We start from the raw sequence: 15,331 nt of genomic DNA on the forward strand, positions 1-15,331 counted from the left end.
TGCCCTTAGGTGAGTTTCTTTAGGATTATGCATGAATTGGCTAACCACCCTTACTGCATATGCAATATTTGACTGAGTATGAGCTAGGTAAATTAGCTTACCCACTAGCCTTTGATATGACCCCTTATCAACTTTATCCTCTGGAACTTCCCCCAATTTGTGATTGGGTTCAATTGGAGTTTTAGCTGCCTTACAACCTAGTAGCCCTGTTTTTGTTAGTAGGTTCACAATGTATTTCTATTGAGAGATAAAGATGCTTTCCTTTGAGTGTGCAACTTCCATGCCCAAGAAGTATTTCAATCTCCTCAATTCTTTAATTTCAAACTCATTAATCAAGCATTTCCTGAGTTTATTCCTGCCTTCCTCATCATTTATGATCACAGCAATATCATCTACATACACAGGTAACATTGTCACTTCCCCTGTGGCCGAGTGGTGGATGAAGAGGGTATGGTCCTCTTGACTTTGTTTATACCCTAGGGTAAGCATCACCTTTGTAAATCGGCCAAACCAAGCTCTTAGAGATTGTTTAAGGCCATATAAAGCCTTCTTTAATTTGCACACTACATTCTCTCGAGTGGTTGGACTATATCCAGGTGGTAAATCCATGTACACCTCTTCTTCTAGATCTCTATGCAAAAATGCATTTTTGACATTATATTGATGCAATTGCCACCTAAGATTAGCAGCTAGAGATAGGAGTACCCCGGCTGTGTTTAGCTTTGCAATAGGAGCACATGTGTTTAGGTAATTTATGCCATATATTTGAGTGTATCCCTTGGCCACTATTCTTGCCTTCTACCTGTTTAATATCTCATTAGACTTATATTTGACTGTGTAAAATCATTTACATCCCACTAGGTGTTTTCCTTTAGGCAATTGGACTAGCTCCCGAGTTTGGTTTTTTTCAAGCGCTACCATCTCGACTTCCTTGGCATTCCTCCAATTCTCATCCCCTATAGCTTCGGTAAAGTGTTTGGGAATAGGAATGGTATGCGGGCTGGTCAAGAAGGTTTTATGTGGGGTAGATAACTTGAAATAGGATAGAAACAGATGCAAAGGATGCTTGGTTCAGGTTTTAGTGCCTTTTCTAAGGGCAATCAAGGTTGCTTTAAGAAATTTCAGTCTCACACAGGTTCAATAAGTTCAGTTATAGGTATAGAAGGATCAATATGAGGATGGCAGTGCTAGTATCAGCAACAGGTTCAGGAGTTGAATTAGATGTTTGGACTTGCATAGGACTCGAAACCAACCTCTTCCTTCTTGAATAGACCTATAGGGGAGGAGTACTTGGCAAGGGCTTCTCCTGAGTCATATTTGATGAATCCTTAGTATCAACTGGGGGAAAATAAGGTGGAGAGAAATCCAGATTAGGTAGATATGGAAATTGATCTCTATATGTGATTATTTGGCTGTTATGAGAATGGTTAAAATAGGGCATGTTTTCATCAAAAGTCACATCAGCTGACACATAGAATTTTTTGGAAGGGTGGTGGTAACACCTATAGCCTTTTTGAGTAGAGGAGTATCCAATGAATATGCATTTTAAAGCTCGAGGGTCTAACTTGCCTCTATTAGGATATGAACATGAACAAACGATACACACCCAAAAACTTTAGATTTCCAGCAACTAGAAACATGAATGCTAGGAAAGTGTTTGGTTAGGAGTTGAATAGGGCTATGAGATTCAAGGGTTTGGGAAGACAATCTATTAATAAGGGACGTGGCTGTTAGAATTGCTTCTCCCCTATAATGTTTAAGAACATTATGGTGGAAAATGAGTGCTCTAGTAACCCCAAGTAGATGCCCATTCTTCCTCTCGTCCAACCCATTTTGTTGAGGAGTATAGGGACAAGAGGACTCATGGATAATCCATTTTTGTTGGAAAAAATTTGATAGGGATTGGTTGAAGAAATCTTTGGCATTATCAGACCTTAGTCTCTAGATTTTCACCCTAAATTGGGTCCTGATCTTGTTATAGAAATTAGTGTCACGTACCTAGGCTATGACCTCTTTTACTTTGTTGCTAATTATTGCTATCCATAGCTATAATTGTAATTTTGGAGGGATTTAGCTTGCTGGTATAAGGTTCCAGCAATGCAAGTTGTATGTAGACTGTTAGGCAACTTATACTGCTTCTAGAAGGGACTTGGCAACCGTTTTAGCGCCAATCCCAAGTTAAGGCTATATAAGAGATGGGCCCAACTCATTGTGAAGGCTGTGATTTGATAAATGGAATCAGAATTTTCCCTCCTAATTCTGTCTCTCTTTCTAATTTCTCTCCCTTAACTCTCTAATTCTACACCTCTCACATTCCCATGAATTTTCTCTCGGATCAAAGAGAGTTCCTTCTGTCAGATCAATGATCTAACATCTTGGTATTAGAGCACTGTCTTAGTTGGTGTTCGCAACAGATAAGATGATGGCTGACGACACGAGAATGAGGCAAATGGAGTTGCAGCTTCAGCAGGTGACCGCTTCAATGGCGGAGGTCCAAGCTTGGGTGGAGACGATTGTCACAACTCAAGGGTAGTTAGAAGGGTATTATTGTAATAAGGTTGTAGTAGTTAGTAGGAGGTATTTTGTAAGTTATTAGGAGCACATGGGTGCTATTTTCCAGATTTTATTTACTATTGAATAATTTATAAATAGGCTCTAGTATGTAGAGAAAGGTATGCTGAAAATAGCATAGTGAATTCATATTTTCCCTGCTTACTTTCTCCCTCTCATTCTTCCTAATTCTTTCTCATTTCTTTTGTTTTGTGGTGTATATCTCCCTCCAATTCTTCTCCGTTTCCCTCTCGAATCCTTCCCAATTCCTTCCTAGACCCTAGCTAAACCCTAGGGTTGTGACATTTGGTATCAGAGCCAATCCTTCCTTGGCTGTGATTTCAATCAAACTTTGGTGAAGACGAGGCTAAGGTGATTTCAGAAATCTGTAATTGATGCACGTTCAAGCAACAATTGAGTCCGGAGAACTTGCATGCGATTGAGTTCAGAATTGAGATTTAGATCTGTCCGATTTGAGAGGTGAAGCAGAATTTAGATTGATCCTAGAAGGCGAATCTTATTGGCTGCGTCAGAATCGTTAAACAGAGGAGGGCGACTCGACTTGGTGTTGAGATCCGGCAGATTCCGAGTGATTTGAGATTAGGCAAGTGACTCGGAATTGAGGTGTATTGAATCACAAAAGAAGTGATGAAGTGTGGCGAAGAAAAATTGTATCCGATCGAGCAGCTTTTAGAATCGGGGATTCGTAGCAAGGTCTGACGGAGGTTGATGCTCGGAATCGAAAGACCATCTTTAGCTGCGGAATCAAAATCAGGAAGGCGTTGTAAGCTGAAAGAGTTCCGATCGGACATTGATTTAAATTTTCAAGTGAATCAGAGGGCGTAACGGAAGTAGCACCGAAAACGAGAAGCTGGTTGGTGATTGGGTGTGGAATCGAACAAGTTACGGAAGGAGATTCAAGAAGCGGCAAACTTTGGGAAATTCTGGAGCCAATTAGATGGTGATTGGGCATGGGTTGGGGCGATTATTGAATCTGATTAACCGAAGGAAGCTAGCAATAGATTCGGAAGCCTCTTATTGATCCAACAAAAACTTTGTGATATAAGTAAAAGCCTCTTTGTCAAGTTCGAATTTTCCGTTCGTTAATTTCATGTGCTTCGAGTAGTTTCCTTCAGATTCTCGGATGGTATGAACTGGAAATTGCGTGGATTTTGATCGTGTTTCTGAAGTCTGGAGTCATCGCTTAGTGAGCTGCTCCAATTTATTGCCTGAGATTGGTCAGATTAACTGAATTGAGAGACAAAGACACCGATTCCAACTGGAGGGGAAGTCACTATTGGCTGTTGCGATCAACTTTTGGCTGCTGCTCACTTGATCGGAAGGTGATTTCGATTCTGTTAGGTTAAGTAATAGACTAGTACGCGTGATGTGCTGTTGTTTGTGATCAGAAGGCAGCAAGGCCAAGCAACGCAGGATCCAGAAAGAGAAACCCAGCTTTAGGTGCATGTTGTGGCTGCCTCATTGATTTTTCCTAACACCAAACAGTTAGGCAAATTCTATTGGGCAACCTAGTAATTGGCCATGGTGGAGGGGATGAGAATGAAACGATTGGAAACCAAGATAGATAATCTGGTCATTGGTGTCAAGCAGCTCCAAGTGGAGGCAAGTTGCTACCAATCGGAGTATGCAGACAATCTGGATTTAGCCTTTAGCGGGCTCCGAGAGGAAATTGCTGGGTTCCGCCAGCAGATCAACCAGCAATTGAACACATTGAGCATGTTAGCTAGGCAATCTAATGTCCTCCTTTTGAGGAAATTCACTCCCAGGGCTTCATTGGCACCCATGCTAACTATGCCAATGAATAGACAGAGGCCACAGAATCCGAGGGAAGCGGAGGACAAAGCTGAGGCAGAGGAGGATAATTGGGACCAAGGGGTTGGCAGTAATCACTCCACCATTCCAGAGTCACAAATGGACATTCTCCCGTTTGAAAGAGAAAGACCTCAGTGGTGGATCCGACGGTGCGAATGGATGTTCTACCAACACCGAGTAGTGGAAGGGGAGAAAGTGAAAACGGCTGCAGCTTATTTGGATGGTGTTGCATACGTTTGGTTCCAGAATTGGAGCTGGGGAATGTTGGAATTGAGCTGGCCGCAGTTTGTAATTGACTTGTGTAACCGGTTTGGAGAAAGGACCAAAACCTATATTATTAAGGGAGCTTCTAAGGCTGTTAATCTGGAGATGCAAGAAGCTGATGAGGAAGTAAAGGAAGTGGAAGAAGGGATTGAAGAATTGGGGGATGGCAGTTCAACAGTTGGCGCCATCTCAAGCACCCCCACTGGTGCTGGGAATCCAGATGCTAAAATCCTTAATATGACACCGTTGGAGGAGGTAACTATGGGGGATGAAGCTGAGATGTTTGCTAGCAATCTGGGAGCCAAAGATTTTGGAATGGAAACGACCACAACAGCCTTAGATTGTGGAGATCTTAAATCTATTTCTCTTGGAAGAATAGGAATGGAAGGAGTTGTTGAATTACTTACTATGGATTAGGTAACTCCAACTGAGAAATCAGTCGATTGGGAGGAAACTTGTGCCTTAATCGAAGTGGATAACCAATGGAGGGCAGTTCAAGATTGGTTAGAGGTTAAGGGAAGATGCTTGCATGATATTGATTACACTAAAACCTTCTAGCAATATGTTTCTGATTTGGAGCTATGGAGGAAGCAAAAGGATAAAGCGAAACAAGATGAAAGGAAGAAAGGGAAGGGATTCCTTGTTGAAGGGTTCAAGACTCTTTTTGTTTTGCTTATTCATGTTTCTATTGGTGTGGCAACAAGACATAATGTTGTTGCTGCTGAGGAGAAAGAAAAGAGAAAGCAAAAGAAAAGGGAAAAACAGATAAGAAGAAGGAAAAGCGAAGAAGAAACCCATGGGTGAAGATGGGCATTGGATAAAGAAACGATAGCTTGGTTGTAATAAGTTTTTTGGGGACAAGAAACCTTTCAAGGGGAGGGGAATGTCACAACTCAAGGGTAGTTAGAAGGGTATTATTGTAATAAGGTTGTAGTATTTAGTAGGAGGTATTTTGTGAGTTGTTAGGAGCACATGGATGCTATTTTCCAGATTTCATTTACTATTGAATAGCCTATAAATAGGCTTAGTATGTAGAGAAAGGTATGCTGAAAATAACATAGTGAATTCATATTTTCTTTCCGTACTTTCTCCCTCTCATTTCTTTTGTTTTGTATTGTATATCTCCCTCCAATTCTTCTCCGTTTCCCTCTCGAATCCTTCCCAATTCCTTCCTAGACCCTAGCTAAACCCTGGGGTCGTGACAACAATGGAGGATAAGATTGGCTCGATGGTGGATCGAAAATTGGAGGGGATTGTAGAGAAGTTCAGGGGAGACACGCGAGATCAAATCTGGGAGGAAATGCGGGGGATGCACAAGCAAGGCAATGTGCTGCGCGATCAACTGCAACAATTCATGATCATGTTCTCTGACCAACATCAAGTAAGGATTTCACTTGACTTTCCTCCTAAGGAATGTACTGAACCAATTCTACCGAGAATTGGCCCTAGTAATCAAAATGTTTGGCCGTCGGAGGTTGAAGTGGATCTATCCACAGAGGAAGAAAATATGTGGAAAAGTAGACATGAAGGCACTACTTAGTCAAACCACATCGAATTTCCGATGCCGAGGTTGGAATTGCCAGTGTTCGAGGGACAAAAATCTCAATGGTGGATCAGGAGATGTGAGAGATGTTTGTGATCCACCAAGTGGTGGAGAACTAGAGGGTGGCCTTGGCCTACCTCAATGACTTTGGGGACATTTGGTTCCAGGGGTGGTCCAAGGTGAGGGAGTCCTATAGTTGGGAAGAATTCTTTAAAGGACTTTGTGAGAGGTTCGGGGAAAGAGGCATGATGGACGTAGTGGAGGAGTTTAATCGCCTAAGGTAGGAAGGAACAGTGATGGAATAATGAAATTCGAAGAGCTGAAGTCCCTAATGTTGAGTAGAAACCCCTACTTGACAAAGGAGTATTTCGTATCTAGTTTTGTGGGAGGATTGAATGATGAATTGAGATCAACTGTGAAGGTACTAAAGCCTAAAACAGTACAAGAGGCAGTAGAGGGAGCCTTCTTACAGGAGTTGACGTTTGAGGTCCCGATGAGGAAACAAAGGGGGCAGAACAGAGGAGGGATGCCAAGTGTAATGCAATACGGGGGTAAGTTAACAGGGTGGGAACCCTTGAAGGGAGGAATAGGGGTCCGGTATCAGGCATTACCACCCCCAGGGCCTAATTTACAATCTAGGGACAAACTTATCGAACACCGGAGGCAGGCTGGGCTATGCTTCAAGTGTGGAGATAAGTACTTCATAGGGCATCAATGTAGGAAGCAACTGCTGTTACTAGAAGAAGAAGAAGAGGAAGAGGAGGAAGGCCTCATGATGATAGAAGAGGCAGGAGAAGAGGATAATGGGGCAATTTCTTTACATGCTATAAAAGGGATTGTTAGTAGCAAAATAATCAAAGTTGAGGGTAGGGTATAAGAAGGCACCCTTATGGTATTGATTGACAGTGGGAGTACCCACAGTTTTATTGATGAGGGTACTGTAAAAAAAATGAAGTGTCCTATGGCTAGTACCCAACCACTCTTTGTGACTGTGGCCAACGACAATAGGGTGTTGAGCACGTTAGCTTGCTTGGGATTTTGCTGGTAGATGCAGGGTGAAGCATTTGAGGCTGATATGAGATTGTTGAAGCTAGGAGGTTGTCATATAGTTTTGGGTGTGGATTGGATGAAAGGGGTGAGTCCAATTAGTTTCGATTTCAATAAGATGGAAGTTTCCCTAGAAAAGGAAGGGAGGAAGAGTGGTCCTCCAAGGCAATGTGGAGATCGGGTCTTGGAGAATGATAAAGGGGAAGAAGCTGCATCAGCTTTTCTGGAAGAAAATGTCCCAAGTGGCACATCTGTTGAACCTTTCAACATAAGATCTTATCGATACCCTCCCAAACTAAAAACAGAAATTGAAAAGCTGGTTAGGGACATGCTTTCCCTATCAATTATTAGACCAAGTCATAGCCCTTTTTCCTCTCCTATCCTCTTGGTCTGGAAGAAAGATGGGACATGGCGTTTTTGTGTCGATTGTAGATAACTAAACGCCATTACCATCAAAGATAAATTCCCAATACCCATCATTGAGGATCTACTTGATGGGCTCAAACACGCCTCAATTTTTTCCAAGCTCAACCCACGCTCAGGTTACCACTAAATAAGCATGAACCCATTTGATATCCCAAAGACTGCTTTCAAAACACATCATGGGCACTATGAATTTACTGTGATACCATTTGGTCTTACTAATGCCCTTGTTACTTTCCAAGCCTTAATGAACCGAATTTTTGAACCCTATCTTAGAAAGTTTATCTTAGTATTCTTTGATGACATCTTGATATGCTGCTCTTCTTTTGACCAACACCTAGAGCACCTTAGGACTACTTTTCAGGTTTTGCGATTCAATCGGTTGTACTTCAAAAGGTCTAAGTGTGCTTTTGCACAAGCACAAATTGAGTATTTAGGGCATGTTATATCTAAAGCAGGTGTTGGGATTAACCATAAAAAGATTGAGGCCATTACTACCTAGCCTAAGCCCACTAATATCCGAGCCTTAAGGGGGTTTTTGGGGCTTACCGGGTACTACTGGAAATTCGTGGAGGACTATGGGTCGATTAGTAAGCCATTTATTGATCAGCTGAGGAAGGATGGCTTTAATTGGGACTGGAGGGTTGAGGAAGCGTTTGAACAACTTAAGAAGGCCATGAGTAAGGTCCCAATACTTAGGCTATCAGATTTTAACAAGCCTTACACCCTAGAGATTGATGCCAATGGGGTTGGCATAGGGGCAGTCCTTTCTCAAGAGGGTAGGCCCTTGGCTTTTCTTAGCTAAGCCTTGAGCCCTAGGCACCAAGGGCTCAGTATATATGACAAGGAGCTCCTAGCGGATTTAATGGCAGTGGAGACATTATTTAGAGGGAGGGAGGTTCATTATTAAAACTAACTAGGAGATCCTCAAGTTTATCTCACAACAGAAACTCCACTCTCATCTCTAAAAGGAAGGGTATGGCAAGATTGATGGGGCTGGATTATGTGATACAATATAGAAGGGGGAGAGAGAATGTGGTTGCAGATGCGTTATCTCGTTGCCATTAAGGGGGAATGTTGGCTGCTACCACATCAGTAGTACCTAATTGGGTCTAGGAGGTCACTGAAAGTTACCGGCAAGGGACATGGGCCAGGGAGTTGTTAGAACAACTGAGTGTGAATGGAGATTGTAGGCCCGGTTATGCTCTATCTAATGGACGAATCAGATATAAGGGAAGATTGGTGGTTGGAGAAAGTATGACGTTAAGGAACCAGATCCTCCAGTCACTTCACAGCTCCCCACTGGGAGGTCATTCTGGGATCCAAAACACTTATAGGAGGGTGAGATAGACCTTCTATTGGCCATAGCTTAAGAAATTTGTAATAGACTTTGTGATGAATTGTGATGTGTGCAAGAGGTGCAAACATGAGACCGTAGCTCAACCAGGCCTACTACATCCATTGTCCATACTAGAAGGCGCTTGGACCAATGTGACTATGGATTTTGTTGAAGGACTACCAAGGTTGGGGGAAGGATTGCATTCTCGTGGTAGTGGACCGGTTTACTAAATTCAGCCATTTCATAGGCCTTTCTCGTCCCTTCACTGCTCAGGAGGTTGCGAGGGTCTTCTTGGATAATGTAGTGAAGATGCATGGAGTGCTCCAATCCATAGTATCAGACAGGGACAAAGTCCTTACCAATTCATTTTGGAGAGAGCTGCTTAAGTCTCTTTGCACTAAACTACATATGTCCACTGCCTATCACCCACAAATTGATGGATAGTCGGAGAGGGTGAATTAGTGCTTGGAATTTTATCTGAGGTGCCTATGTTTTATGGAGCCAAGAGGGTGGCACAAGTGGCTATCAGTAGCTCAATGGTGGTATAACTCATGCCACCATAGCTCCATAAACATGAGTCCCTTTGAGGCTTTATATGGATACAAACCAGCATTGCTACCAGTGGTAAGGGAGCCACCAACAGTGGTAGAAGTGGGAGCATATATGCAGCAAAGGTGAGAGGTCGTGAGATTATGAAGGTTGAGCTAAGAGGTCAATCCCACATCGAAAGAGCAACTGACCAGACTCCTTTTTCGAGTGTTATACCCTTTTGGAGTTTAGTTTTAGAGATATCTTTGAGTGTTAGTTAAATATTACAAATGCAAGATTTTTCTTGTAATCTCTTCTCCAGTTGAGGTTTCCTAGAGGGTGAGTGTTTCTGTATACTTGAGTTGGCCTTTCAAGGTGATAATTAGGTCAAATTTGTTGTAGTGGTTATTAACCTTGCCAAGATTGATGTCCTTGTTGTAGTGTGGTTATCAACCTCACTAAGAGTAACACCTCTTTTAGATGTCACTATGTCAATCATAGTTGATTGTAGAAGATTAGAGAGCTGAGTATGAGAAAAAAATGAAAGGGAAAGAAGGAATAAGGTGTAATAAGGCCTAACTCAACCCAACCAGAACCAACCCAACCTAACCTAATGAGATAAAAGTGATCACCCCAAGCACATTGAGGAAAATCAAGAGTCCATCCTTGCCTTGAGTATGTGCTGATGGTTGGACAATAGGAACCATGGGTTCAACTATGTTTCTCATTGTCTTGTAAGTATGACATCTAGCCTTGAAATAAGAAAGAGGGTGGCGGGGTCATGAAGATTAAATGGTATTAGAGTAATATTAAAAGTGGACTTTTGAACCCTTATAACTAATATATGGAAGATAAACAATAATCTAGGAGTGGTCTTTACATGTGGTACCAGAGCAAGTTCATTCTGCCATATTTATAGGTTTGGTGCTTACAACTCCTGTTATCGTGCTGGTGAACAATGATAGTTCTTGTTTACAGCTTCACAGCCAATCCTGTTATTAGCCATGGTTTGTGAGTCTGTGAGGTCAAGCATGGTTGCCACTTCTTGACTTCTGACTGAAAAGCATTTTGATAGACAATGCTGCACCAGGGGGGGGGGACCAAATTTGCATATGCACTTGTACCATCTTTGTGAGAACTTTTCATTATTTTTATTGTTCATGATTGGGATATTGATATCTGGGTTGTCTTCTGATTCCTTATTTTTTGTATTTTAGTTCTGTTTTAATGCTGAAGATGTCCTCTACAAACATTATGGTTTATGTACTGACAATGAACTAAAATGAGTGGTTGTGAAGGTTGTTATACTGGAGATGGATTTGACTAAGGGTTCAGGGAAGAGTTCAATGCAACAATTCCGGAAAGCTGACCCCTGGCATCAGAAATCGGGTACCCAATCTAGAAGACGAGAACTGGCAGAAAGTCAAAGTCCAAATGTTTTAAGTACTGGACAGAGTGGAAACTGCATCTTAGATCAGCAGCCACCTCCAACTGAAGATAAAAGCACTGCTCCTGTATTGCCTGCTAGTTCAGCACCAATATGTCGGCAATTTTGGAAAGCTGGAAACTATGATGAGGGGCTCACTTCTAAATCTGTAATCCAAAGTATTGTGCTATAAAATATTTTATCTTTATCTTTAATGAGTTACACTATGTTTTAGTAACTTGACATCTGAATTACATGATCATTATAGTCATAGCATAATAGTTAATGTAACCTGAAATGCTTGACCTATTTGTTTAAGATATGTAACCCATAGTCAATTTAGTTCTGTTGATTTCCTGAGTATAAGGTTCTCAAATGTTTACTGTGTTTAACAAAGACAACCATATCAACCTTGTCATTGTTTCTGCACAGACCATTTTTACCCTAATATAAAAAACAACATATCCAACCTTTATCCCACTATGTGGGGTCGGCTACATGAATTCTAGACTTCCATGTATTTCTGTCTTTTGTCATATCTTCATTTAAATCCATACACTTCATTTTTACCCTAATATATATAAATATATTCTTCTTGTTCTTTTCTACAGATGGAAGTAGTTATTTACATATTCACCCCAAGTTCCTACATTCCAATGCCACTTCACATAAATGGGCCTTTGGTGGTAATTTCAAGCTTACATATTTAATTTTAACCATATGTTTTCCCTCTGATTGCTGGAATGCTTTGAATTTATAACCATTAAGACCTCTAATGCTATGTTTAATTTTGTCTCTGATGTATGCAGCCATAGCAGAGTTGCTTGACAATGCTGTTGATGAGGTAGACTTTAGTCCTAAAATTTTAGAAGTATTAGTTCTCTTTGTGTTTTCGTTAAAGCTGTGATGCCCTAGTATGACAATGACCTGCATAAGATTCGTATTTTCAGCAAGTTCCACATGTGAGATATTGATTTTCTTTTGCCTTCTAAATCTACTGGTTTTAGAGGCTTTTCTAGGTAATGTTAAAGCTTCATAGAGAAACAAAATCCATTTATTTCATTTTGAGCATATTCTTTTTCATTTTCATTTCATTGAGAAGCTTACAAATGTTAGGAGCCATCTTTAGAAAATTTTTGTTGAGATAGAAGCCCTGTTGTACTTGATAAAAGAACTCAAGAAAGAAAGGGGGTGAGGGGGTGAGGAAGGGGATCTTCTATTGCCCTCATTATCTCACTTTCTTACTCAAAATTGTTTTTGTTTTATGAGTAAAATCATTTCCTTTACTTTTTCTTTTCAATACCATGAACATTGGCTTGGAAATTTCCTTGCCTTTATTTTTTTTTTTCCCTGTCTTTTTGGTGAACTGTGCATATTGATATGAAAGACCTATTAGTCTCCTTGTGTAGTGCATCATACTAGCCTTCAAATTTATTCTTTGCTTTTTTGGATAATAATTTGAATGGTTCTTAAAGTGGGGAGCCTAGTCCATTGGAGTGCCCTTTAACATGGTCATGCTTTTGCTTTTTCTATAGTTTCTTTTTAGAATGAAGTTTTTTAAGTAAATTAATATTAGAAAAACATTCATCCCGTTGATATTCAAACCGTGCATTGTGTAATGGAGGTGACTAAGCAAACTAGATGAAGAAGTGATCTTCTGGAGTGAGGTAAAGAGCATAGTCATAGTTGTGTTGACACCTCTAGATTTATAATAATATAATATCGAACGAAAAATGTCAACCCATAGTAATCAATTTTCTTGAAAGTTAAATTTTTAATATAAAGATTTTTTTACCTCCCATCTCTAAAAGCTTAAGGCCATGTTCTCTTTGCTGTTTTCAGGCCATTTTAAGTTTTCTAAAATAGTGAAAATATATTTATTTTCATGTTTTCAAAAATGCATTTTCGAAAACAAAGAAAAATTTTATAAAGAAAATTCAAAATAACAAAAAGTCGTTTTGGTTGTTTTCATCACAAACACGCTCAAAATTTTCAAAACACGGGAAGCACTATTGAGAAAAAGAACGCATTTTCAACAATCTCCAAACAGACGTTCAAAACACAAAATTGAAAATGAATTTAAAACTCAAAATGGAAAATTGAAATACGAAGAGAATAGTCCCTAAGCTTGTAAATGAGTTGATCAACAATTTACAATGTTATCAAAATGCAAAGTAGGCAAAAGGTATTGTATTCAAAGCTCAAATTTGACAATATTTAAATAGATGCATATATTTAGCCCAATTATGAAGGAAAACATGGCAACATGTGATAGGACTCATTGAGAGTATAAATATTGATGTAAAAGATATTCTTTTTGTCAAAAGTAACCAAACGTCTGATGTTATTCCTTAGGGTAGAATTACATGATTATATATAGTTGGTTAATGAAGAAAACTAATCTCTAAGTTAGGCAATTGCCTAATTACAACTTATTGAACTTATTGAAATTAGGAAACACAAACAACCTAGAATACATCTAGAAAGATGTGGTCAAGAAAGGATCTCCTAGGAAAAGCAATGGAGATATGAACAAATAGATCTTGGGTATATATGAATATGAGTTTTGGTATCTTCTAAAATCTTCTTACACTCTCCTTAAGATTGTGAGTGAATTTCCTGTGCTCTAATCTTGCTCAATAATCTTTGACACGCTAGGCTAGGAAGTCCTTTTGTAAGAATATCTGCAAGTTGATCACCGGTAGAAACAAATGGGGTGCAAATCAAGCGACTATCTAGCTTCTTCTTTATGAAATGTCTATGCACTTCAATATGCTTCGTCTGGTCATGCTATATCGAATTATGAGCAATATTAATGACTGACTTGTTATCATAGTAGAGTCTCATAGGTGTTTTCCACTTGATTTGTAGGTTTTCCAAGAGTATCTTGAGCCAAAGTAATTCACATATTCCCAGGGCCATTGATCTGAATTTTGCTTCAACACTTAACCTTGCTATAACACTCTGTTTCTTACTTCTTCAAATCACAAAATTACCTCCTAGAAATATGCAATACCTTGATATTGACCTTTTATCAACAACTGACCCTGCATAATTAGTATCAATATAGGTCTCAAGAGATAGCTCTCCCCCCTTTCTAAACAGTATGCCTTTGCCGAGTGTCCCCTTTAAATAATGTAGAATCCTATACCTTACTTTTAGGTGAGTTTTCTTCAGATTATGCATGAATTGGATGGCCACACTCACTGCATAATCAATGTTTGGCCTTGTATGTTGTCACATTCCAAGGGTAGTATATGTAATTTTGGTATTATAGTTTTGGTTTTTTAATTTCTATTAGGGGTATTTTTTTTTGTAGCTAGAGGCAGTTAGAGCTATTTGTCTTGTCGCTAGAGGTAGTTAGGATTTAGGGTACACTGCACATGGGTGCTTAGCGTGGCTAGAGGCTATATATTAAGCTAAGGGATATACACATACATATATTAAGCTATGGGAACAATAAAGGAAACATCAATTTAAGAACTCTAAAAGAAGGATGACCAAGATGAAAGTGATGAAACCACATCTTATCTTTATTTGACTTGGAGGACTCAACTAGGAATGACAAGAGGGAAAACTCTCCCTTTATTAACTTGTCCACTAAGGTCTTCAAGATAGTAAAGTCCATCTCTCTCCCTAGCACGCCCAATCATTCTTATCGTGCCCTATTCCTGAAATTCACAGAAGGATGAATGAAAAATGACATTACAATTAGAATATGTGGTAAGTTTTTGGATGGATACAAGGTTGGTGAAGACCCACAGGAACAGAAGAACTGAATAGACCACCATTGGATAGATAATACAGGCCATTGGTAAATCTTGAAATTGATAGTGGGAAGGAAAAAAAGTTATAGTGCAATGTAAATCCGTTGCCAATTTATGAACAGAGATTAAATTGCAGTGTAATTTGGGCACATAAATAATAGACTTAAGTGGCAACCCAAATACCATGAGATCACCCCAGCCCGTGGCCTTACACAAGGACCCATCTGCCATGGTAATACCATGGTCCCCTATATAAGGGAGAAAATGAAGGAGTCCAGCTGAAGAGCCACACATATGGTCAGTCGCTCCGAAATCCACAATCCAAACGTCTTGGGGACCTTTGTAGGATAAAAGGGAAGCAAAAAAGCTGATTTTACCTTTGTGAGTCATAAGTGTAGTGGAAGTAAAATCAGGTTCCTTAGTAGGATGGAGGAGTTTTTTTAGCACTGCCATTTATTCGGCTGTGAATGGTAAGACACCAGAGGAGGGAGAGGCAGGTGGGGCATTAGCAACATAAGCTGTTTTTGGGCGTCTTTGACTTCTAGGTTTCCAGTCGGCAGTCTTCCCATGAAGGTCCTAGCAAGTCTCCTTGGTGTGATATGGTTTGTTGC

The 15,331-nt window shown here is 40.0% G+C and overlaps 1 protein-coding gene across 8 annotated transcripts in view; it reads left to right on the forward strand.

Annotated features, from left to right (window-relative positions):
• Nucleotides 1–15,331, forward strand: part of LOC127794339 (protein MICRORCHIDIA 6-like) — a 104,211-nt gene that overhangs the window by 9,655 nt on the left and 79,225 nt on the right. For all 8 annotated transcript variants that reach the window (XR_008021644.1, XM_052325353.1, XM_052325356.1 and 5 more), the window contains 3 exons: nucleotides 10,826–11,132; nucleotides 11,565–11,639; nucleotides 11,763–11,797. Coding sequence is in view for 7 of the 8 variants with exons in the window: in XM_052325356.1 (XP_052181316.1) it covers nucleotides 10,826–11,132; nucleotides 11,565–11,639; nucleotides 11,763–11,797 (417 nt within the window). In the remaining variant the exon portion in view is untranslated. The remainder of the gene's footprint in view (nucleotides 1–10,825; nucleotides 11,133–11,564; nucleotides 11,640–11,762; nucleotides 11,798–15,331) is intronic.

Source organism: Diospyros lotus, chromosome 2 (genome assembly GCF_014633365.1).
Source record: "Diospyros lotus cultivar Yz01 chromosome 2, ASM1463336v1, whole genome shotgun sequence".
Lineage (NCBI taxonomy): Eukaryota > Viridiplantae > Streptophyta > Magnoliopsida > Ericales > Ebenaceae > Diospyros > Diospyros lotus.